At 39.6% G+C, this 25,627-nt stretch overlaps 1 protein-coding gene and 1 pseudogene across 3 annotated transcripts; both read left to right on the top strand.

Annotated features, from left to right (window-relative positions):
• Positions 1-16: 16 nt before the first annotated feature.
• On the top strand, positions 17-12,015 carry LOC146512228 (uncharacterized; annotated as a pseudogene). The gene is made up of 2 exons (XR_014875666.1): positions 17-5,054; positions 6,075-12,015. The product of XR_014875666.1 is annotated as an uncharacterized LOC146512228 (transcript).
• A 1,806-nt stretch (positions 12,016-13,821) lies between these two features.
• Positions 13,822-25,360, top strand: LOC146512227 (uncharacterized). 2 transcript variants are annotated; one of them, XM_085169924.1, is made up of 3 exons: positions 13,822-16,327; positions 16,911-19,708; positions 21,566-25,360. In XM_085169924.1, exon 3 carries the CDS (start codon positions 21,700-21,702, stop codon positions 22,660-22,662), a length of 963 nt encoding a protein of 320 aa, XP_085026050.1. In that variant the 5' UTR covers positions 13,822-16,327; positions 16,911-19,708; positions 21,566-21,699; the 3' UTR covers positions 22,663-25,360. The 2 variants fall into 2 exon arrangements, with proteins under 2 accessions (XP_085026050.1, XP_085026049.1); XM_085169923.1 differs by having other exon boundaries at positions 16,911-25,360.
• The last annotated feature ends 267 nt before the right edge of the window (positions 25,361-25,627 follow it).

The following is a 25,627-nucleotide window of genomic DNA, read 5'->3' as shown; positions in this document are numbered from 1 at the left end:
GGTGTGACATGTTGTCATTAGTGTAATTTGTCCGACTCTCTCGGCTGCTGTAGAGGTCGTTTTCACATTAAGGAGCCAAATTAAAAGGGTGAAATTTATTCTGCACATTTGGAGGTTTTTCCATCGGCTCCAGACCTGCATCGTGAAGCAGTGTGAGGATTTCACCTCTAACATGTATGTCGCAAATCCATCTTTTACCATAACTAACAGCTAAACACAATACCTGTGTCCCAGCTTCGCACCGGCTCAGCGAACTTAAAAAATAACTTTTACGCTCAGTAAAAAAACGCTGTTTTGGGGGATTTTTGAACAAGAATATACAAACAAAGCTTAAAAAGACAGGGCAAAAAAAAAAGACAACTAAAACCTAAAATTTGTGACTATGCTGAAATTTATACAATAAGCAGTAACACAGCAACAGAACCATAAAAATGTCAGAGCTTTAAGTAAGGGGGCGTTAGATTTGGGCGCCTAGCCGGAGCTTGGAACGTCCACGATGAGTGATGTAACAGTCACAATGGTGTGGTGTCTCTTTAAGACAACCCAAGTCGAGGGTTAATGTTGTCATCAGTATGCGCCACTGCTCTCTCTGTGATTGTGTGGACATGTGCTTGCACGCTAGTGCATGAGGAGGGACGGGTTTTATATTTTACCTCTCCACACACCTTTTTTTTTGCAACGTATGGGTTGTACGAACACTGTGCGCTGTTTGTTAAGCTGCAGCCGTTCAACCGGGCTTATATGGTTGACGAAGAGAACGTGTATTAAAGACTACACTGTGGAATTCCCAAAGCCAGCCTGAGTGTGTATTCTTTCGACTATCCTGCTAAGTGTTTTGCCGCCTCCTCTCAAAGGAGCAGTTTGAGAGCACTAAACACAACCCGACGTTACAGTGACCAACAGTTAGCTACAAAGTGATGCACAACAAACAAACTTTTACTACTTTTTTAAACTTTTACTATTTAACTAGTCATGCACACTGACAGTTTTATCCTCTCTAGCCACGCCCCATTTTGTAAGTCACGCCCACTGACTTTAGCCACTCCCACTCATTCACTCCCATTTGTAAAATAAACAATGCGAAACATTTGCAAACCCAGTCGAAAAATAAAATGATGAAAATGACGATCATTACCAAAATAAACTCTCGTCTTCGCAGGTGTGTGAAAGTGTGAAACTGGGACACAGCGAATCGTGTTACCTTTACCTTTTGTCTGCAACACGTATGTTGTCAGAGTTTAACCCGTTCCCAAATCAGTGTGTTATAAAAGTTTTAATGAATGTGACAAGTCGAGTTGGGATTAAAGCGCAGAAATGCAGCGAGCTGAGACGAAAGGTTTCATGTGAACCGAATCTGAAGTGACAAGATAAATAATCCTGCGCGCACCCGGCGCTCGACGCGGTGTGTGACATCCTGCTGGAGGGAAATCTGACACTGAGTGTGTATTTATACCACCGGCACACAGTAAATTACAAGCAGACGTTTTAGTATATAGTTAATACATTTATGGAATGTATTAGTAGTGTCAGAAATAGCATTAAAAGCTAGCACGCAGTTAAAGTATAACCTAAACCACTTCAGATATATTGTATGTATAGTAACAATCATTTAGTTTAAATTTGGGAGAGAACATGTAAAAAAGAAAAAAAGTCTCATCTATGTTTTATATAATCAAGCTTTTTTTGTATTTTTATACTTGAAGAGGATTCATACGCACGTTTAACACATTTATTCTGTAAATTTTTATTTTTCTGCGTTAAAGATTTCTTTATTTTTTCTGCTAACCATGAAACAAACCATTAACACATTGTATCGTAGAGACCAGGAGAGGCGCCAGATGCTCGCGGCGGGCAGGAACATGTATAGAAAGCACATGAAACAATCACCTCTCTGATAGGATGGCCTCATTTTGTAGCTGTTTTCCTCTACTATAACCAATAGTGTGCGTACACTACACCGACGATACAATTCAAACTGTTTATCGATGGTTTCTTGATGAATGTGTGATTGTTCAAACCATTTGTGGGTGTTCAAATCATGTATATAAACCCAGATAATATATAACAAAATGGATTTTATGTGAAACTTTTATAGAAGGAATTAAAAAAAAAAGAGGAAAAAACTCTCCAAAATGGCATGCATACTGTATACATTCCTGGAAATCTGCACGCTGGGTCAACAGAGGTCTCATTTTCTTGTCAAAAATTCTGTGTATACTTGTGAGTGTATGATAGAGTAAAACAACAATTGTACAGTTACATAGATTTTTGTATTATGTTCCAAATGGCAAAGTAAAGCCCCCAGAGAAAAAAAAAGAAAAGAAAAAACACGACTATTATACCTTCAGAGAAATGAACGATATTGTATATCAACTAAATGATGAGTGGTGCTTGCTGTGTGGGGTAAGTGTTGTTTGTGAATCGTGAAGAAGAATGATAAACTACTACAAAGTCAGTATAACTAAAGACCAACTAAACAGTGCAAAAAACACTGCGCAACTTTGTGTGTGGAAGCTAAAAGTTGCTGCTTCGTGTGAGAAAAACCAACCGAATGAAAAAAGGTTGCTGCTTTTGTACATCCTGTTGTGTTTTTGTGACAATAAAGGTGACCCTCTTATAAACGACGAGTGTCGGCGCCTCATTTATTTGACTCGGGCAGCTCATCCTTAATGAATGATAAATGTATCACCGTGTAACGAGGAGAGGAACCGCTTTAATCTTGTTGATTCTGGAGCCTTCCCTCTGGACAAATAAAGGTCTCGGATTAGTTTGAACACTAACCAAATATGCGCTCGGTTAAACCTGAGCTGCGGTGCGATGAGGTCGGATGAACTTTCATTTAGATTAGATGAAAGTTTAATGAATTATGGAGGGAAGCCGAGCGTAAGGAAGAAGATTAACAAAGAGAAGGTGTAAGCCTCTAAACATGCTGGTATTTATGTAGCTAGAGTCATCTGAAGGTGCTTTACTAGTTCGTACACAGTACAAAAGAATTAGAAAAACCATAAAAAGTTTATTTATTTCACAATTCAATTAAAAAAGGCAGATTTCACATTTACTCAAGCCCCTTTTTTTTGCTTTACTTTGAATGATGGTGGTTTATAGGTCATGAAAATCTGAAATCCAGGCATCAAGTTATTAGAATCTATCAAAAAAGGATATGTAATGCAGAAATGTCCAACTTATGAAGAGCTAGAGGTGGGAATCACCATACATCCCACGATACGATATTATTGCAATTTTTTAAAAATATTTTGCGATATTCAGATTCTGTACATAAAGGTAAACTTTATCAATATTCATTTTATCTAATATCAAAGTCTCACACTCAGTCTTTCTCTCATTTCAGTTTGATTGTTGACAAACTGAACGGTTTGTATTACAGTCTAGTCCAACTTAACTGAATCAACCATCTGGTACAATTATAGCTATTCTGAACTATGCAGTTTATGAAAACTATGCAGCCCCTTCAGCAACTGAAGAATTTGAAAGTAAATTAAAACAAAATATAATTTTACATTAAATAAAAAAGTTTTAAACTTAATTAAATGTGTCTTAAATTAAAATAAATTAAAATTAAATTAAAACTCATGTTTATTGCTGCCATAAAAAAAAGTTAAACACATTTGGACAGTGAAGGAATGTCAGGATTCTGATCAGAAGTCAGAGCATGTTCCAGTCCACAAAACCTTTTTTTGTAACAAAATATCGTACAAATCGATACATTATTAGCAAACAAAATATCACGATACTACACAGTATCGATTTTCCCCCCCACCCCTATGAAGAGCATGTCTGTATTTTAGGGTTGGCTGTTTCTAATCTTCCAGGTCCAGTCTGACAACAGTCAGCAAACCATTTTCTAGTTATTCGACAATATGTGGAGGCGCTAAGTCCTGCCAGACAAGTATCAGCAAACGGAAGCACAAAGTGCTCTAAAATATCTTCCTAGACACAGTGTTGACTTTGGACTTGATAAAACACAGTGGACCAACCCACACCAGCAGATGGCAGATATCCCAAAGTCTCACAGGATTCAGTCTTCCTCCAAACTTTAGAACTAAATAAAATGAAAACTTTACCTTGATCTGAAGAAGACTGTTTTCCCCACTTATGCTATTATTCAGAGGTGGTTTGATATCAGTAAGGGGACAGTGTGGTGGCTCCTGATGCTCTAACACAAGCCTCAGTCTGCTGCTTGTGAAGCTCTGCTGAGATCTTGACTCAACTTTTCCTTAGAGTCCTTCCACTTTTCCCTTTGGTAATCCCCAACTTTCCATTAATAAGCTTCAGTACTGTCTTAAAGCACTGTGTGGCAGGCAAGACATGGACTCAAAATGCACGACTCAGGAGACAGAATGTGAAAAAAGGCAGTTCTGATGCTGAAGACTTTCCAAAATACAAAAATAGGGCAGGGCTGGAGCCAGGAATATAAAACTAGGAGTCTAGGGAACGCGACAGAACAAAGGAGCACACGGCATTGAGCAAGGATGTGACAAAGGACAAGAGGAGATTTGGAGAATAAATACACACCGGGTAAAGAGGGGAGTGGAAACAGCAGGCAGCATAGCTGGAACAAATCAGAGATAACAAGACAGGGAAGTCAAACTAGATAGAAATCACAAGAGACCATCAAAATAAAACTGGAAATAACCGAGACCAAGACACAGACTCAAACATCTGAGATTGACAGAGACATAACAGACACGGAGACGAGACTAAACGAACAGAATAGGATCACAAAAGGGAACTACCAAACCATATTTAGCTTGGAGCAAACAAGGCACTACAGACACACAACCCAACTCGAACATAACTTAAGAGGACTACAAGGCAAAATACAGACACCCCTGGAAGATATAATAAATCAAGGGAAACAGGAACATTAACACTGATGCAACAAAACGAGAGAAACTTAGACACAAATGTCTTCAAAACAAACGGTATCACAAATCCACGGAGAAATTCAAGACCCAGGGGCCGAGACAAATACAGCAAGCCTTTTCAGCTTTGCCCTTCTGTGGCTTATTCACGTCATCTGGACATAGGGATGGGTACCGAAAACCGGTTCTTGTTGAGAACCGGTTCCCACTGTTTCAATTCCTTGGAATTGTTTGCCATTTTTGCAAACGATTCCCTTATCGATTCCAGTCGCCCCGAATGACGTCACCACGTTGCGGAGCGTCATTTACCTGGCAGGAAACACGGCGCCTAAGCGGCTCAAACGCTCAAAAGTTTGATTATACTTTACGAGAACAGATGACAACAGGGCAACTTGCAATACTTGCAAAGTAGATATTTCATTTAAGGGAGGAAACACTATGAATATGCAAAAGCATTTGCTCACAAAACACACGATGACCTTAAATGAATGTCGTGTTTTTAATTCCGCTCCGGACTCGTGAATCTCAACCCAGCAGCAGCGGTAACGTTTGCACGTCCTCTCCCGTTAATGCGGCAGGTAAATAATCAACTAACAGTGCATATTATGTTAGCGCGATCTGCCTTATTACAAAACCTGCCATTACTGTGCGTTTAGGTGACCATGATGAGACAGAGTCTGGCTCAGATGCTGGCAGTTGTCGCTGCAGTCTACCGGTAGCGTCTCCTTTCAGGCCAGGATAGACGAATGTCACCGAGCAGTGACTCAGTTTGTGGTCAAAGGTTTGCACCCATTTGTCACAGCAGATGCCTCAGATTTTCAGTAAGTGAATGTGTTTAATTGTAGGCAGGGACATTACTGGATATTCTTGTGTAATTGCTACAGAAGAATATTTATTTTATTATTTTACATTTACAATATTTTTTCCCTTGGGACCCTGTGACGCCCCATTGAAGAGCCGTAGGCTGTGGATCTCTTAAGATCTCACTGTTGGGTTTGTAAGGCCATGTTACTCCTAAATTTCTATCTTGTTCAAAGAGAAGATATAAAACAAAGTTCTAAGCTAATCGACCTTAGTGTTCTCCTTTTTAAAAAGAATCGATTAAGAATCGAATCGTTAAACAGAATCGAAAATGGAATCGGAATCGTGAAAATCTTATCAATACCCATCCCTATCTGGACAACTGTCAAGTCTGCAGACTTCCCCATGACGAAAAAAGTTCTTTTTTCTACTTTATTATCTACTATCAACGTTGCCTTTGCCCTACATATTACACCACTTATAAAGACTGAAATTACAGTCACACCTAATCAACTGAAAACAAACAAACATTCAAAATGAAACAGAAATAAAATCGAATCAAAAATGCAAAACTTGTCAACAATTTGCGCAGTTACAGTGTTGTCCAGGTCCTGTTTGCTGCCAGAACAGCCTGGCCCTGTCGAGTCATGGACTCCATCAGACCCCTGAAGGTGCGCTGCGGCATCTGCACCAACATGTTAGCAACAGATCCCGTAAGTTGAAAGGTGGGGCCTCCATGTTGGACTTGTTTATCTAGTTCTGTCTCTACCTCACTTCTGGACTCAGCTTCTATTTTTATTATTATTTATTTACCGTCATTTATTTCCTGCAACTACTAATGGTGAACACAAAGAGTCCTTTTTCAGGGTCACAGTGAAAATAAAAAAGGAAACACAGCTGTATAAAGTGTTGGCTAAATCATAGACTGCTTTAACTTGGTAGTTTTCTCATCTGGATTTGAAAAGCCAACGTTTCATATCGTTTATACATCTGGATCCTTTCATACGCATTCAGGCTTTTACTGTGAAGTTTCTGTTAGAGAAGAAAAAACTGAAAAAGATGGCCAAAGATCAGAAATAACAAGATGAGTTTATATGCAAATTATATAAAGTTTTTTTCTCAGAGGCCACACTGAACTTTCACACCTTGCATCAATGACACAGTCACATTTTTAGTTTTAGTTTTTTGCATGCTGTGACTTAGAGTCCGCCTTTATCTTAACTTGGCACTGTTTCCTTCAGCATACCGAACAGGCTACACTTCAAAGTCAAGCTCTTGTCAGGCGTTCCCTATCATCTGCAATTTATTCATATAGAACAGGAACATAGTTTCATACCAGCAGCCCTTCCCTCTTACTCCGATCCTTGACTTCCTGATTCCTGCTCTGAACTAACCCCAGCCTAATATTCTCTTTTACCCACTTCTGTAAAAGTGCCGTCTGTTTCAAGAAGAAAGAACCAAAAGCATCGTTGAGGCATCGAAAGACAGATAACAGTGAGTATGGATGAGCCTCGAAATTAATCTAAGTCATCATGACCCTAAATATAACCTGTGAGAATATGTCGTTTTGTTTTAAATGGTTCTCCTAAGGCTGGGTAACGACACGGGGGTCAGGGTTTGGGATAGAGGTTAATTTATACCATGTACAAATGTTTACTACGTACGATACAATACACTAGAAGACATGCATATGCACAGAAAGTGCTGTGGGAACGTATTGTTATGTGCAGTGTTATGTTACCACATGAATTTAATGTCAAACATTTCAATAGCAACTTAAAAGGTTGTCAAGCATTTGGGAAAAACAGAAGATGCAAAGATAACTGATTTGAAATGTGACAAGGCTGAAGGACCTGTTTTTTTCGGGAAAGTTGTTTTTGTTCGATCACCCGTCATCTGACTGATTAAATTTATGTGGTTGAATAAAATCTAGTCACTTCAGAAAGTATTCAAATCTTCCCTCTTCCCCCCTCATTTATTAGACTGTAGATTTCATAAAACAATGAATGAGATTGTTTGAGACAGTCGTGGCTGAGTCATCCAAACTCCCCTGACGATTGCCCCTTTTCCAAGAGCTCGACCAAACTCTAATAGGTTTTTAGAGTTTACCAGGTACTTTTTTGTACCTACTTTCCCAGGGTTCCAAGTGAGATGAGTTGGGTCAAAAATGTGAAGTCAGCAGATGTCCTTTATCCTGTCTTCCTTCTCTCACCCCAACCGGTCGCAGCAGATGGCCCCGCCCCTCCCTGAGCCTGGTTCTGCCGGAGGTTTCTTCCTGTTAAAAGGGAGTTTTTCCTTCCCACTGTCGCCAAAGTGCTGCTCATAGAGGGTCGTGTGATTGTTGGGTTTTTCTCTGTATCTATGAAGCGCCTTGAGGCGACTTTTGTTGTGATTTGGCGCTATATAAATAAAATTGAATAGATGGAAAGTCACCGATTGGCCAGGGAGTGACGTCACTGGCTAAGTCATGAAAGCAACCCGTTCGCGAAGAATCAAACCCTATTTTTGAAACGAGAGAAGTGGGCACGCACAAACCAACACGGTGGTCCAACACTGAGGAGCAGGTATACCATCACCTCCATGTCCTTCATTTTTGTGTTGTGTTTGTGCGGCAGGCAAATGACATCACAGCTCTTTCAGGCTGCCACGCTATAACAACCCCACCCAGACTGAGGTGTGACTCGGTTGTATTGGAAAACAACCAAAACCAAGCAGAGTAAAGTCGAGCCAAGAGGTGCTAGTGGAAAAAGGCACGACATGATCATTTTCTCATGACGACATCTCCAGCTAACAGGTGGGCTATTGGCTAACTTTTACAATGTTGTAAGTGTTTCCACAGCACAAAATACTGGATTTTAAGGCAGTGCAATATAAAAAAAGGTGTTTGGGGTTCATTAAAAAGAGTTTAAAAAGATGTGAATCATCTGGACAGGTTTCACGTCCTGTTATTTTTCTTTGCAGGGAGGAAAATACTAACATCAGCCACTTCAAGGACTAGAACTTGATTTATTTATCTTCTTCTAAACAGCAGTTGACTTTTTTTTAGCTTGAGGTGGATTTTTGTGCAGCGCAAACATAAAAATGGAAATGTTTTGGGCCACATTTGGATTCACGGCTTCAACTGACCTGGATGAAAATGCCAAAGCACGTTTGGAGAGATTTAGGAGGCTGTACGACCAACTCGAAGATGGCCTTGGGCGAGATTCTAAGTGCTTTGTACAGGCAGCTGCTGGAGATGATGCAAATCTGGAGGGTTCTCGGAACGAGGTGGTCCAAGCGCCGTTTGTTTGGTTTGGAGGCACTTTTAGTGGAACCTTTGGAGGCATCATTGGTGCAACTTGTGCCACTTTGGGAGCGGTTTGCGCAATGATTTGCTCCAAACTTTGTGGAGATGTTGATACAGTGAGTGCAACTGTTGGCTTTGTGAGCAGCGTATTTGGGGGAGTAGTTGGAGGAGCGTTTTCCGGTGCAGTTAGTGGGTCGGTGAATGCGGCAGCTTTAGTAAAAGATAGAGAAGATTATGGCTTTTTTGGCGAAGTGTTATGTTTCACCGTTGGCTGGGCAATCGGTCACGGAATCGGCCGCTGTTTTGGTCGGCAAGTAGGTGCAGCAGGTGGTGCTATAGGTGGAGGATTTGGGGCTTTGTATGCAACGAGAGCCACAGTTCGTTTAAGCAGAAGTTTAATCAAATATAATTATAAGAAAAATCCAAAAGAAGAAATGATGAGGAACGCTAGGGGAGATTTAGACAAAAGCTTCCAAACACTGGTAAAAGAGTTGAAAACAATCGAAAAGACTTTCAACAACATGTTCTCCAGCGATGCTGTGAAAGACGTCGCTGATTAGAGTGCAAAGATTCTGACTGCTGTGACAGGGATGGAGAAGTGCGTGACAAACGGTCGGTGGACGGCAAACAGTCAGAGTTCCTCTTCTGTTTTAAAGAAGCACCAATCCCAGAAGAGCTGCAGAGGATGAGCGAGGGAGTGGAGAAACTCTGAGGCTGTCGGTGAAACAGCAGCTCTGAACATTTAGTGTTTATATTTAGTTCCTAAATTCTCTTTTTGATTCATTAATTTTTACAAAATGCTACAATAATGAAACTCAACCCTTTTCTTGTTAAACATGTCAGTGGGATTTGGGGATGCTTTAACAACTGCTGTCAGATTTCTGTGTAATGTTGTTTAACGGCTGTTGTTCTTTCTACTTTGTGCTCTTTATGATGCTTGTTACCCCCACAGAGAGGGGGAATCCCTGCCCTCTCAGATACTGTCCAAAGATGAAGGCAAGTTTATTTATATAGCACAATTCAACAACAAGGTGATTCAAAGTGCTTTACAGAGACATTAAAAAACAAAAACAATAAAAAGCATGATTTAAAATTGATTTAAAAAAACAGTAGATAAAATCAGTAGTTAAAATATAAGTTTTGAAATTTAAGCTTAAAAGTGTGGATTTGGTGTTTTTATTCAAATGCAGCTGAGAACAGGTGAGTCTTCAACCTGGATTTAAATAAACTGAGTGTTTCAGCTGATCTGAGGCTTTCTGGGAGTTTGTTCCAGATATAAGGAGCATAAAAGCTGAATGCAGCTTCTCCGTGTCTGGTTCTGACTCTGGGAACTGATAAAAAAACGGATCCAGATGACCTGAGGGATCTGGAAGGTTCATACTGGGTCAGGAGGTCACTGCTATAAAGATTTAATTTATAGCTTTATACAAATAAAGCTATAAATTAAATCTATAATGAGATTTTTACACTTTTTAAATGTAAAATGATTTCTGGTTAACTTTTGCTCATTACGCCTTTGCTTCTTTTTACAAAGAGGCGTGTCTGATGTTTCCTTATTTGTCTCGTTGTAATCATGTGGCACAGTTTCACAGCAACAGGCCCTCCTCCTCTGAACACTCCCCAACCTCAAACATTACTTTCACTATTTCTGTGCGAGTGCAGTTCATTTTGTGAAGAAAGCACCAAATGTAATGGAAATGTCTCTCTGTCAAGCTGACCTTACTTAATGAAAAGCTACATAGTTTGTTAATAGAGCTCCAAAGATTTACCACATGTTGATCTACAGCAGAAGATTTCACACACTGCTCTGAATTTGTTTGGTTAATCAGATAAGTAACTCGTCTCTGTTGTTTGAATTGTTTGTAAAGGGATAAAATAAAAATATTCATGAATACCTGGTGGTGTGCACCTCAAGCTCGGTGTCAACAGTGGGATCGACTGGCTGATTGGATATGGGGTCTGTGGTGAGCAGCGACTGATCATCCTAGATAAATCCATCTCCTCTACTTCACAAACCACAAACATAAACGTAAAACCTAAACAGGGAGGAAACTAGAAACATAAAGTAACTGAACTTGACACAACTAAATGGGAAATCAGAGAAGACCAGGACAAGCCCGACATGGAGACACGACTGTGAAAACAGAAAGATCACAGAACATGAGAACTAAATATGACCAAAAACCAAGCACAGTTACTTTGTTACTGTACTTAAGTAGAATTTTCAGGTATCGGTACTTGAGTTGTTTTTTTCTGACAACTTTTTGATTTACTCCCTACATTTTAAATCAAATATCTCCTTTCTACTCCTCACATTTTCAGAACAGGCTTGTTACTTTTTGTTTAAGGTATTTGAGGCTCGTTATTAGTTAGTTATTCAAGTCACTACGAACCTTCGAACAGTAAAACATCAAAGGGAAAGGCAAAGTGTATTAATCACCAGGTAAAAAGAGATAAAAGAGGCAAAACTGTACACAGTGGTCCTTCGCTTTAACGCCATTGGCTGATTTTTTTTCGGTGCAGTCTTGCATGCTTTTTGTTTTTACAGCACATCGTGTTCTCCGTCCTGATTGGCTGTAGACCATTGTCAATCAATCTTGTGCTGTGTCTCCTGTCCAGTACAGAATGTGTTCAGTAAATCTTTGATTGCTAGCAGTGTGACTCTGAAGTGCTGTGCTGTATGTTTGTTTTCCCCCCAACAAACACAACAATGTCGAGGAAACGTTTTGCACTGTAGGCAGCTGCAGTAGCACCCAGGAGGCAGAGGATGATGCTAACCATCGCACAAGAAATTGGACTTCTGGACATGCTAAAGGAAGGTAGAAGTTACCGTATTTTCCAGACTATACGGCTCATTAAGCAAAACAAAACAGTCAGATAAGTCAAACTTTACTCAACTCATTCTTCGTGCTTCCTCCCCTTCAGTACCATCGATTCATTAATGTTGAATTCTTCTTCCCATGTTCGGGACCTGAAAACAGGGTTTGATCTTTGGTTTCATTCTATAATACCGGACTTATTTTTCTACGAAGGTTTGACTGAGGGTGTGTAAACAAGAGAGAAAAGTGTGAAAATGTTCCTGCCTGTCTGAGAAAAGTGTATAAAGTGTGCAGTGAGGGGTTTTACAGCCTTAAAAGGGTTAATAATAATAATAATAATAGTAAAAAAATGAAGTTGGCTACTTCGCGGATTTTACCGAGCGGGAGCGTAACTCCCGCGATAAACGAGGGACGGCTGTACCACAGTCAGGGGTTAAAGTGGGCCGGGGGGGGGGGCTTATTTATCAATATTTAAGGACTGCAGGGGTCCATAAGTTGCGGTACTTTGGCATGAAGGGAGTGATATTTTTTAAATGTCAGGCTATTTGAAATGCAACCTTTTTATCAGCTTGAGAAACATCAGCAAACACACAACCTGTTTGTGTGCAGTCTGTCACACAGTGTGTTGTAAAGGTGCAGCTGCTGTATTTTACAGGAAGACAAAAGAAACAGTGAACTTCACTCAGAGATGGAGAAAGATAAGAAAGGCACGACGGACCAGGAAGAAGAGCGCTTCGATTTAAAGATAAGGACTGCTCAGTGGGGATTGATAAACTGGAAATATAAAGCTTATGTAAGCCCTCACGGTTTTAGATCAGATACTGGGTCTGTAAATGTGACCGTATGTTTTCTCATATTGTGAAACCTGCTGCAAAACCAACTGTGTTTTATAAAGGTTCAATGAAAATACTCAGGAAAATACTGCAGGTTAATGCAGGATGAACAGGTTAGTTTGCTGTACTGTGATGGACTTAAAGTTTCACCCACTGTAACCTCTTCTATACTCAAGTGACCCGCTACAACGGAAACAACAGAAAACAGAGTTTTCTCAGCTCATGTTCTACTTAACTGATTAAACCCAAGAAGATTTATAAGAAATAAAAAAAAAGGTTTATTTTATTGTTACAGTACTGGATCTGCAACTCAGTGTTTTGTGTATTTTAGTGTAGCCTGGGAAATGGTTAGCCACACAGGACACAATTACTGGGGTTCTTAATGTGCAGTTTTATTGTCAATGACGACTGGATAAACCAAAAAAATGTCCTTTGACCTTTACTTTTGTCAAACAGCGGCCATATGGACTGGTACTGAACATCGACAGCACAAGAGGTAACGTGGCAAAGTAACAGAATAACCGATTAAACAAAGATGCGCCAATACAACACGAGGAATAAAAGAAATGAAATGAAATACAAAACACAAAAATACGGCAGTGGCCTCTGTCTGTGCAGAACAAAATACAAAGAGCTCAATCACACAAGGCTCCTTTAAAAAAAATGTGGAAGTGTTACATTTTTATAAACACTGACATTCCACAGAAATCTCAGCTCACTTGCAATACTGGAGCACACAGACCATCTCTTGCATGGAGAAAATGGCCGCACCACGCTGCACATACAGGTGCTTTGCATCATAATTTAAGAAATACATCATCTTGTTAAAATACTGACGTTTTGCCAATATGTTTCAATGAGTTATGTGCATATTTAACAATTCCTTACCAACAATTTAACTCCATTTCTTGTTAAGTTTTTTTTGGAAAACTGCAGTTAACCCTTAAGCATTGCCCCCCCCCCCGTGACCACAATATGCAACTACACAAACCTATAAAATTAACAGCTTCAAGTGCACACAACATGCAGATAACCAAAGAAATAGCACAAGCAATAACATTAAATTACCCAATAACATTCTTGTCTTACCATACATGGAAACAAAAAACAACATTTAAGACCTCTTTTTGAACCTTAAATGGATATTTGGTTAACTGAAATGAAAATTATTATTATTAATTTACCACTCGGCTACATTAGTTTTATTCTTTGATTATTGTATGTTCTGTAAAAGTCTGTTGTGTCGTTATCATTGTTTTTAGGTTCCCTTCGGCTGTGACGTCGTTAGGCTCATTTGTGTCTGCTGCTCCCTCCTGTGTTTCCACTCCCCCTGATTACTAGGGCTGGCTATCGTCACTGATTTCTAGAATCGATTCGATTTCGATTCACGAGGTCTCGAATCGATTCGATCTGATTCAATTCGATTTGAATCGGGTCAATTTTGCCTCAGACAGTCAGAAATATTGTAATTCTGATCACATATCAGTACATTTCCATATTTTTATTTTTATAAAAAGAAAGCTGACACTTGCGAGACTTTATCAAAGGTGTGAGCATCACAGCAGATGCCTTTGTGTCAAAGTAACAGGATAAAACAGAAAAACATGAAGGCGACTTTCCTGGCCTGAGATTTTATAGCAGATGGACTCAAAATATTCTGCAGTAGATCAAAAATGAAAGAAAATCAACACATGAACATTACCTGATGCTGCTGAAGTGAAGCAGAGAAAAGTTACAGAGGTTTTATTAGAGACACAGCCTTTTGCAATTTTGCATAATTTTAAAAAGTTTAAATTTGTTCAGTAACCTATTGAACAGCAGAAATGAGGCTTTCTTTTCAGAAGTAAGTAAAAGGAAAAAACAGCGGCCGACAGCGCTGCAAACAACGGTAGACTTGTGCGTAACAAGCAAGCGAATAATGTAGAAAACAGACTTTTAGACGGGAAACTGTTGTTGAAGTACAGAGAGAGAGCAAGCTCTGCATGAAGTGTGATTTTATTGTGGTGGAAGCAAAACAGAAAAAGTCAGAGTGAATTCATGATCGTTTGTTCCACGGGCTGCACAACAGTCAGGTGCAGTGGTAAGGTGGACTAATGGGCATAATAATGCCCTTTCACAAGCTTGTCCACACACTCAAAAACCAAATCACAACATAGAAAAATTCAACTCCATTTAAAGCAAATTAGAATTAAACTGAATTAATTTGAAGTGAACTGAAACCAAAATACAACAGCTTACCTCTTAAACTGACAGTAACAAGAGAAAAGCAATGCAGGACTCTCATAGAGCAAAAGTTAAACTCAAAGCGGCAGCTTTATTCGCTGGGGAAAACTCGAACATGAATACAAGGAAACAAAACTAGAAACACACAGACCGAAACTTAGACTGAGGACACACAAGCTTAACGCAGTAACTGGGAAGAATTCATAAACATAAACTCACAAAAATACAAACTAGACACAGAAAATGACAACTAGAAACAAAACACTGGAAAATGAGAACTAAAACACTAAGAAACTAAAAAACATGAAAGCAGTTACACAGGGAGACGTAGACACGCCAAGATAACTACTAAGAGGGGAAAGGACTACAATCACCAAGAGCTAAAGAAAACCAAAACTATGAACAAGAATAATCGAATAATTAAATGACAGAGTCTGAAACACAAGTACAGACACATGACCCACACCAAGAAGTGACTGTCCAAGGGTCAGCCTGTCAGTCCCTGAGAGCTCGATAAAATGTCTGTTGATAGGTGGTCACACGTGTCCGATGAAAAAAAACAAAAAAAAACTTGTGAATTTCTTTCCATTGGCATGATAAGATGTTTTTTTTTCATGCAGATCAGATGTTGGATGTGATGCAATAACAAAATGAGTAAATGAACACACTCTATAGAGTGCCAATTGAGGGACTGTTGCGAAATCAGTTTTACCCCGGTTCTTTTTATTCCTCGAGCATCCAGAGACGGCACCGGACTCAGTAGTCATTTTCACAAAACTTTAACATCTTTACTCATCTTTACTCATCATCTTCATTTATCCTCATTTAAGCATGCATCTTCTAGAAGGGAAGACTTGCCAGGCCGGTGTCCCTCTGCAAAATCTTCACCCCTTTGTTAGTTACTGCCAGCTTTATAGAGGCGTCCCCATCATAAAACCCCCCTACGGTGTGCTGCAAACTCTGTGTCTGTGTCTATGTGAGTGCTCGTGAGTGAGTGTGCGTGACAGTTAATACACTGTGGGTATAGATGACTCCCTAGAGGTCATAAAACCTATCTCCCTTCCAGACCACAGTTATCCAGTTACAAATGTTGAGACCTTTCACAGTTCAACTGGGGGAGGGGTCTCCTACAATCTACTCCTAAGTTCATGACACAGTCAGGCCTTTATTACATTGAGGGCAGTGTCAGTGTCTCTACAATAATTCTACATTCTATGTTAACACATTTCTAAACTCTAAAATAAGCTAAACATTTCTACAGGACCAACGCGTGACTGAGGTCCATCCACATCAAACTCTTTCTGTCATGTCTGGTGACTCCATGTTTATGTTTTGTGTTTATCAATTTTTAGTGTTTTCTAGTTTTTGGGGTTTTTTTTTTTTCCTTTCCAGTGTTTAGGTGTTCTCTGTGCACCCCTTGTGTTCATGCTATTTTACTTTGACGGTCCCTTGTCTCATGTCTGTGTCTCTAGCCTCCCTTTAGTCTTGTCTTTTTTTTTTTTTTTTTTTTTTTTTTTTTTTTTTTTTTTTTTTTTTTGCCTGTCCCGTTTGGCTCTTTTGCCATCAGAATTATTGTCTAAAGGCGAAGAAAGATGCCCAACGGTTTTTCTTTACCAAATTGACCATCCCAGCTTTGCCGTAATGGTCCATTTGATTCACCTTTTATTCTTTATTTTATTTTCACTTGCTGAATACGGGACAGATTTGACTGGGGGAAAGAAAAGGGAGAAAGAAAGAGGGAAAGAAAGACAGTTGAGAAGAGGGACGGGGGAGAAGGGCAAAAAACAAAAACCAACAGAATAAGCAGAAGAAAAAAAATAAATAAATAAAAAAATAAATACATATATCGATCACCTGGATCACCTGTTGAGAAAGAAAAAAGAAAACAAGCAGAAGAAAACGAGAGTAATACAATAAACCACATCACAATGATATATGGGAATATGACAGTAACTACTAAATATTAAACATTATTGTGCAGCACGTAAGATCGACAGCACAGTGTGCATTGAGGTAGGAGCCAAAAAGGGTGTAGTTTGTGTGTGTGACAAACTACACCCTTTAGTCTTGTCAAGTGTGATCAGTCCCAGCTGTGCTCTCCTCCTGTGTCCATTCCCTCGTTATGCCTCAGTGTATTTTAGCCCTGTGTTTCTCTCTGTCAGTGCTGCATCGTCTCCTTATGCTGTGTGGGTTTCTCCTGTTGGGCTCCCTGAGATCGCCATCCCTAATTTCCCAGTGTTTTGTTTTTAGGTCCCAGTTTCTAGGTTTTTGTTTGGTTTTTTAAATGTTTTTTGTGTAAGTTGCAGTAAAGCAGCCTCCTTCAGTTCATCCCCATGTTTGAATTCTACACTTGGGTCCTTTCTCCTGCGTGCCACAGCAGAGAAAGGACGGCAATGACTACATTACATTCCTCCATGTAAATTCCAATTAGTAAGTTGTGGAGCAGGAAGTGAGCAAAAAATGTCCGTTTACATTCCTGATCAATCCCTGCCGCAATTTTTACATTTTCCAACAGCTTTGTTTGTTTTTTCATGACAGAGTTCTAGGTTGACATTAAAGTGTATATTAACCCTCTGAGGTCTAACTGCTAATAACGACTGTGAAAATAAAACCAAAAAATCCCCCAAACGACATATTTGGTTTTATTAGGATTAATGTTTGTTTCATTGCTGATGAAGAAGAAAACCTCAGAAGTTGAACTCGAGCCATGACAAAGTCAGTGTGGCAGCTTATTAACTAAGATACAAAGCAAAACGTTCTTGCAAATTAGGAATAAAATCTGATGTTTTAGTGCTGTTCACAAGTCATTATTTGCAAGTCTCTAACGGCTGAAATTGATGTTCTAACGTCCAATAAACACCAAATAGTCACTAAAAACACCCAAAACAACTTGTGTTATGTTATATGGTTTGTGCTCTATTGATGCTCCACAATTACAGCACACTCACTTAAGAGGACTGCTTCAATAAACATGAATAAAAACAAGTAAAGTGAAAACTTGCTCAGTTGAAGTCGATAAATTTGAACTTTATTGTTTGTTACAACTGGATGCAAGACTCGAGTCCTAAACCTCGACTCTGAGTCTTTATTGTACAAGTCAAGTCTGAAGTCTTTGGTTTTTGAAGTGTAAACGGTTTTCAATGCATACTAGAATTCTTATTTCTATTGTACACTGACTGAGATACTTCAGAGAACAATAAAAAAATAAATAAATGATATATCCTGATATCGTCAGGTTAGAATAATCAACAATGATGACTTAGACCTCCAAAAGTCACACTGAGTTTGCGATGTTTACCTGTACGCAGTGTTTCAATGAACCAGCAACTGTTTTCACCTCGGTGATGCCTTTGGTGCTTCGTTTTTAGATGATTCTCACACAGTAATATCTGAGTAATCAGAAAGCTAAAGGGCGGGACTGTTACTGTTCCAGTTCAATATGGTGATAAGGCCACAAACAGGGACTGCCATCATTCAGCCTCTATAGAGCTGTAGCTGTAGTAAAAAGAGAACAATGGCACATAATAAATTTGGAGCCATGTTTAAACATTTTAAAAAATTAAAAGTGTGAAGAATCATAACTTAATTTTACAGCATTTATTTCAAATCAGAAATTAAAACTCCACTGAAATAAGATCATTTAAGTCGTCTCTATTTGCTGCAGCCCAGTCGTCAAAAGGGGAAAAAAAACATTACTTGGTTATCTCTTCTCCCTTTAAGCCGACTTCCTTCTGATTTGCTGATCCTCCAAAATAAATATTGTTTTGCAGGTGGGCGGGGCTTCAGTGGCAGCGGCGACTGTGAGGGATAGAGTAGACAAAAAATGAACCTTTTTAATACAAACATCCTACAATGTAACAATATACATATATGATAGAACATAATGAACGACACAGGAAATCATTCCTGCCTGTGGCCATCTCTCTGTAACTCCTCCATCTAACACGCTTTTCAAAATAATTTTGGAAAATTTTGGAAAAGTTCAAAAACCTGAGGTGAAAAAATGCACATGAACTGAGATAAAAACCAATAAATAAAACAACTATTTCTGACTCTTATCTTTGAAAATCATTGTAAACACATTTGAAGCTCAAGCATTCACCTGCTCATCAAGTCTAACCTTGGTAGCATCTGGTAACATTTACATTGAATGCATTTATTGATCCTTTTGTATGTCGACGCTTTTACTCAGCTGATCCTTAAATTCTGGGTCTTGTGCGTTTGCATTTCTGCAGAAGATCAGAGATCAGTGAATCAGCCAAAGACCTGTATTCATTTATAAAATGTGTCTGCGCACTAGTTTTGCCTCTTTAATGAACTGAAGCTGGGATCAGAGTGTCAGTGGACACTAATCAGTGTTAAAGAGCTCTTTGTTTACCTTCAGGGACATGAGCTGGAGGCTTAAGATGATCCGCGACTCAATCAGCTCCACAAAGAGCAGAAAGTGAATTATTATGCAAAGCAGACTTCAGCTTGACCTTCATCCTCTGCCTCTGCTGTCAGCGGACCCCGTCGGCTCCACTGGACTGATTTTAGACACTCAGTTCCTGAAAAACACACCTTTATAAACATCTTTATTAACATTATATTCTTTTACACTTTTATTTTTTTAATGCTTAAATGTCACTTACAATCAACTGTTCTCCCCTTTTTACTTTGCATGCTGAAACACGCCCCATTTTTCCCCTAGAGGCATCTGGGACTGTTTTAGTAACTCTTCCATTTCCTGCTTCCTCATCTGAACAAACCTCACACTCTGCATACGTTACTTTATCTGATTCCATGTGAACGACGCATTTCTAGGCATCGCTGAGCCGACAGCAGTCAGAGCTTCATTGAAATAAGTGGGGCAGCCGACAGACAGTGAGTACAGATGAACTTACAGAAGCACTGACTTGAAACTGCGGCTTCCTTGTCAGCGGCACGTCAAATTTAATCCCTCATTCATAACACGTTCATGCTTTGTACACTTCTTTTCCACACAAATGTGTCACTTCAGCTCGTCGACTCAATTTAACACAAAACTATCAAGTTAACTTGTTCAGTGATCCAACAGCAGCTTTGTGTGCAATTATATATGTCAAAAGCCAAGCTGAGAAAAAAAAATATTCTGAAGATTTATTGCCACTTGCGTAACTTAATTTCTCGCATACACTAACACAAAAAAGCCCTCACATGAGTAAAAGTGCCTGCGCTTTGGAGAGCGTCGGTCAAAGGAAACACGTTTTAAACCATATAGTCCACAGTTATTGGTTGCTTTGTGAGATTAGTGTAATGTTTAGGAACTGTGGATCCGAGGGACAGCCTCTGCACTCCTGTCTGTGGTACAGTGTCATACCTTTTTAGATTGATTAAAAATTAAAAAGAAGAAAAAACATTATAACAATGATCTGGAAAGGAAGTTTGTGAACAGACGTTAACAACATGTTGGCCAAAAGAGGAAACTTAAACAAAAAAGCCGCTCATCGTGCAGCGAGCATGTGTAGTTGCACATACTGCTGAAAGTGCTTTAATGCATGCATTCTTGAATTTTTCAGCCGTTTAAGATTTTTTCAGTATCAAAGTGAAGCCATTGATAAACCAGTCCATCTACCTGTGCAGAGCTGAAATAACAGAGTTAAACTGGCAAACTTCACTTTCAAAAAGTCAACAAGAGAGATCTATGGAGCACAGATCAAGTCTCATTCATTAAAAATACGCTATTCAAGTATTTTACTCTGAACATCATCTCTACTATTCATAGATGAATAATCATGTCTTCAATATTATTGTTAATGTATATTAGATATATTAATTTTTATATTAAAATAAATATATAAAAAGTTAGATTCCAGTTTGTTCTATTCACACACTAGTGTTAGTTATGGGGTTCCACAGGGTTCTGTGTCGGGACCAGTTGTATTTATAATATTCTTGCTTCCCTTATGCTAGGCCCTATTAGAAGGCACAGCATACAAAGCAGTCCATATATACAGGACTGTGCAATAGTTTTAGGCAGGTGAGGAAAACATGCTGTAAACAAAGGGTGCTTTCAAAAATGGAAGTGTTAATCATTTATTTTCATCGATCAACAAAATGCAGTGAATGGATAAAAGAGAAATGTAAAATAAACTCGATGATGTTAAGATGTTAAGATGTTGTCTGTGGGGGCCAAACCATCACTTCCAGTACTCCTTGTTCTTCTTTACACTGACGATAGTTCTTAATGGCTTTGGCTGTGTTTGGGGTCGTTGTCCTGCTGCAGAATACATTTGGGGCCAATAAACAATCATTTATATTTCTGAAAGCTCTTTGTTTACAGCATTTCTTCACACCTGCCTAAACATGGACTTTCTACCAAGAAAAAGTTTGTCTTTAGTTTTATTTCTACTATCAATTACCAGTGTTATGACATCAGCGTTTCATCCACATCTGCTGGGTGTTTATGTTTAAAAATTGCTTATAGATTTGGTTCTAGACAGTGCTGAACAATGACGTGTACAGTTTTCTTCTTTTAATTTAAATCTACTTTTGCTAACAATTTTTAGAAATTGGCTCAGCTGTGGCAAACAGCTAACAGTGGCATCAGAATTCAAAATCCCCTATGACGAGTTCCCCAGTCTAGGCCAAAAAGTTTAGATTCCCTAAAAGATCAAGTTGAAGCATTTTTTCTGCACAGAACTTTTTAGTTGATGGTAGTTTATCTCATAAGTTTCAGATCTTTTTGTTTCTGACTTGCAGGAAGAAAAAAAATATTAACCTCGGCCTTTTCAAAGACAAGCCTCGATTCACGCATCTTCAACAACTGAACTCTCGACTCTGATCACCAAGATTTCTTCAGGTGTTTTTTGGGGGACGGCAGCAGAAACGTAAAAATGTGGAGCGCATTCAAATTCAACACTTCGGCTGACATCAGTAAAAATCTCAGAACAAGTCTGGAGACTTTTTTGAGGCTCTATGGCCAACGCAAAGATGATCTTCAGCAAGCTTCTGAGCATTTCATGCATGCAGCGGCTCTAGTTGATAAAAAGCATGAGGATTTTGATGACAAGATGGCCCAGGCTCTGTTAGGTGTGTTTGGAGGGGCTATTGGTACAGTTTTTGGGGGTGTTACTGGTGGTGTATGGGCTGCTTTGGGAGCAGTTAGTGCAGCAACTTATGCCAAGTTTTGTGGCAACGTTAATGCAGCAAGTGCAACTGTGGGCTTTGTAGGCGGCGTCTTTGGGGGAGTGGTGGGAGGAGCATTTTCGGGGTTTATTGGTGGATCAGTTGGTGTTGCAGCTCTAGCAGCGGGTATAGACGCTCATGGGATCGTGAGTGATTCATTATGGTTTACTGTTGGCTTCGTCACTGGTGGTGCAACTGGTAGCACATTTGGCGGGTCAGTTGGTGCAGCAGGTGGTGCTGTTGGTGGGGGTTTTGGTGCTTTGCATGCTACAAAAGCTGCAGTTTATCTTGTCAGAAAAGTCATTGATTTTCCTTCTAAAACAAAAGTTCGAAAAGGAAACGGAAAGCTAACAAAAGAAGTAGTCACCATGCAGAAAACTGGAGCAGATTTCATTAAAAGCATCAAACCGCTGGTGGCAGAGCTAAAAACGGTGCAAGAGATTTGTGACCAAATGGGCTCCTGTGATGCTGTGAAAGGCGTCGCTAATCAGACTGCAAAGACTCTGGCTGCAGTGAACGCAATGGAGAAAACGATGAACGACAGTCAGACGGAGGCGGACGAGTCAGAGTTTCTCCGCTGTGTTAAAGAAGCATCGAGCCAATGCAAGATAATCCCCGTGGAGCTGCAGATGATGAGAGAGGAAGTGGAGAAACTTCTGGTTTCACTGTAGAAACACTGTTGCTGTTGGTGAAACAGGAGCTCTGAAATGTTCTGTTGTCTTGATGGTTTCATCTGTTTTACGTGGCTGTTCATTTGTTATTTGTTTAGTTTCTGTTGTTAACTGCTCATTTTGTAGTTCTTATACGCTCTTCATACAGAATCAGCTGTGTTAATATATGTTGGTTGTCTCATCTTTATACAAAATACTGTTTTACTTCATTTACAGAGAACAGATGAGACATTATACCTAAATTCAGAATCTGCATGTTACACTGGCAAAAAAAAAACTCTAACAAAAAGCTTGAAGTGGAATGACGAATGACAAAGTTAAAAGAAATTAATAATAATTACAAAAATAAATGATCTGGATCTAAAGCAGTTATACAGTAAAGTGAATATTTAACATATTTAACATACAATTAAATAAAAAAGATTCATATATAATAAAATAGATGAAGTAAAATGAAGGTTTTGGGGACCAAAGCTGTTCTAAAGCCTCTAAGCTTGGAGTCTCAAACCCGCGGCCCACATCACCCTACTGTGTTGTTGAGTGTAATGTTAAAATAACTTCTTTAAAAAGCAAAAAAATAAATAAATAATAATAATAATAATATGAAGGCAACGGGAGCAGAGAGTACAAACATGTGTTGTTACGAACAAAATGTCAGCAGCAGTGCTGCCACGTGTCCGGCCACATGGAGAGCACCAATGTGTTTATTTGGTAGTTCAATGAAAGGTTTCAGTTAAAGTAAGAAAATACATTTGCAGTTTTATTTTGTTATAAACAAAGATGTTAAGATTTTGCAGCGCCCTGCAGCGAAATCTTAATCTCCTGACAGTCGTGTTGAAAGAGAAGTTTTTTGTTTTTACATTATAGCAGAAGTCAAACAGGATCTATAATACATGGAACTCAGAGCTTGTTTGTTTTCCTTGGCTGGGTAAACCTGTTTGTTTATAGAACATGTCAGGATTTGTTAAGTTAGTTTAAGTGTATCAAGCTGTGTTTCAACTGGATTAAAAATGTCACTGGGGAGCTGCACTGATTTTATTTTTCTGTCTGTTTGGCTGTAATGGTTGTAAATGTCCTCAATATGGAACTGATTCAGCTTTATAAACTGAGCCACTGTGACAATACTACCACTGAAACATTTTATAGCCACATTATTTCCCTATAAACTTGAACCACTTTAGAATCACCAACTGGCTGAACACTTGTGTTTGGACATAAAAGTTCCTCGCTCATGTTCTAACCAAAAACCTTTTTTGTGGACTTGAACCTTTTAGCTGTTGCTGTGAGGTGACAGCTAACCACTGCATCATATGCCCCAGCGTGTGGGAACATTAAGAACTCACTAAGCAAATAAAGCATATAATACAAGACATAGTGAGGAATAACCTCCTAAATGTAATTTACAATATTTTACAGAATTTTCAATTCATTTTTTAATACAGTGCCAATTCACAACAACAGTTATCTGAAGTAGATTGTATTGGAGATTATGTATCAGAATTTCAGGAGCAGGACCACACCTCTAAACGCACTCCTTCCGGTTGTCATCTATATAGGTCCCCCCAGTTCTGCAAGCTGTTCATTCTCGTTTACGTGCCCCACCCTCCTTGATCTCAATTCTTTAACTTCTTCACTTCTATTCAGTACACAGGGATCTGCCAGGAGCCGTCGCCAGTCCCCTTCGAGGCCTTCCCCGAACCGCAGCTCAATTTATGTCAAAGCATCACCTTTACCTACTAAAATGCTGTCAAACCTAATAATAGGCTGTGGGTTCAAATTCTGACCAGAGCATGTAACCAGTAAAGGTTTGTAAGTAGAGGTCTCCAGGCTAGGCCCCTGCCTAAAACCTACCTATGAGTGAGAGATATAGAACTGAAGCCATGCGGGGATGGGCGTCCAGGTACGCACCGGCTCACTCCTGGTGGCTGCTTGTCGGGGCCTGGAACCTGGGGCTCGCTTGGGCTCCTTCGGGGGTGGGGTGCCCTCGACCTCTCGGCCTGGGGCTCGGTCACTCTGGCACAGCTGGCTGCTGGCGGAGCTCACGGGCACGTCACTGCAACCCCCCCTGGCTTCTGCAACCTCATCTGGGACTCTCCTCAGCTCTTTCTGGGACAGTGGCGCAGCTGCCCCTCTGTTGGTCTTCCTTGGTCTCTTGTGTTCTGAGGGCCTCTGGATGGCTCCAGTCTTGATCTCCTCCATACCTGCTTCATGCCCTGGAGGATGGGGCTGTGGCCCCCCCCCACACCCTCTAGCAGATCATTACATGAAGGAACCTTTTAAAAACAAACGCGTCCATGCTCACAGGTGTACACACAGGTGCTCACACACACAAACTACACCCTTTTTGGCTCCTACCTCAAAGCTCACTGTGTGCTGTCGATCTTACGTGCTGCACAATAATGTTTAATATTTAGTATTTACTGTTATATTCACATAGATCATCGCGATGATGTTGTTTGTTATATTGCTATATCTTTTTTTTGCTTGTTTTCTCTTTTTTTCTTTCTCAACAGGTGATCCAGGTGATTGATAGATGTATTTTTTCTCTGTTTGTTTTGTTGGTTTTTGTTTTTTGCCCTTTATCACCGTTCCGCTTCCCCACTGTTTTTCTTTCCCTCTTTCTTTCTCCCTTTTCTTTTCCCCAGTCATGTCTGTCCCGTGTGTAGCAAGTGAAAATAAAATAAACAATAAAAGCAAAGGTGAATCAAATAGACCAATACAGCAAGGCCGGGATGGTCCATTCGGTAAAGTAAATCCATTGGGCATCTTTCTTCGCCTTTCTGATGGCAAAAGAACCAAACGGGACAGGGAAAAAAAAAAGAAAAAAAAGAAGAACTGAACCCATGCCAGCTTGGACGTCACCTGGATTAACAATGTCCACATCAGGTGTGGAGAAACTGGGGCACTCGGATGAGAAGTGGGCTACCGGAATAGGAAGACTTAAGTGGACATGGAATGAGAATAG

The sequence above is a fragment of the Neolamprologus multifasciatus genome, chromosome 8, assembly GCF_963576455.1.
Source record: "Neolamprologus multifasciatus chromosome 8, fNeoMul1.2, whole genome shotgun sequence".
NCBI lineage: Eukaryota > Metazoa > Chordata > Actinopteri > Cichliformes > Cichlidae > Neolamprologus > Neolamprologus multifasciatus.
This window is presented reverse-complemented; position numbering and strand designations above follow the sequence as displayed.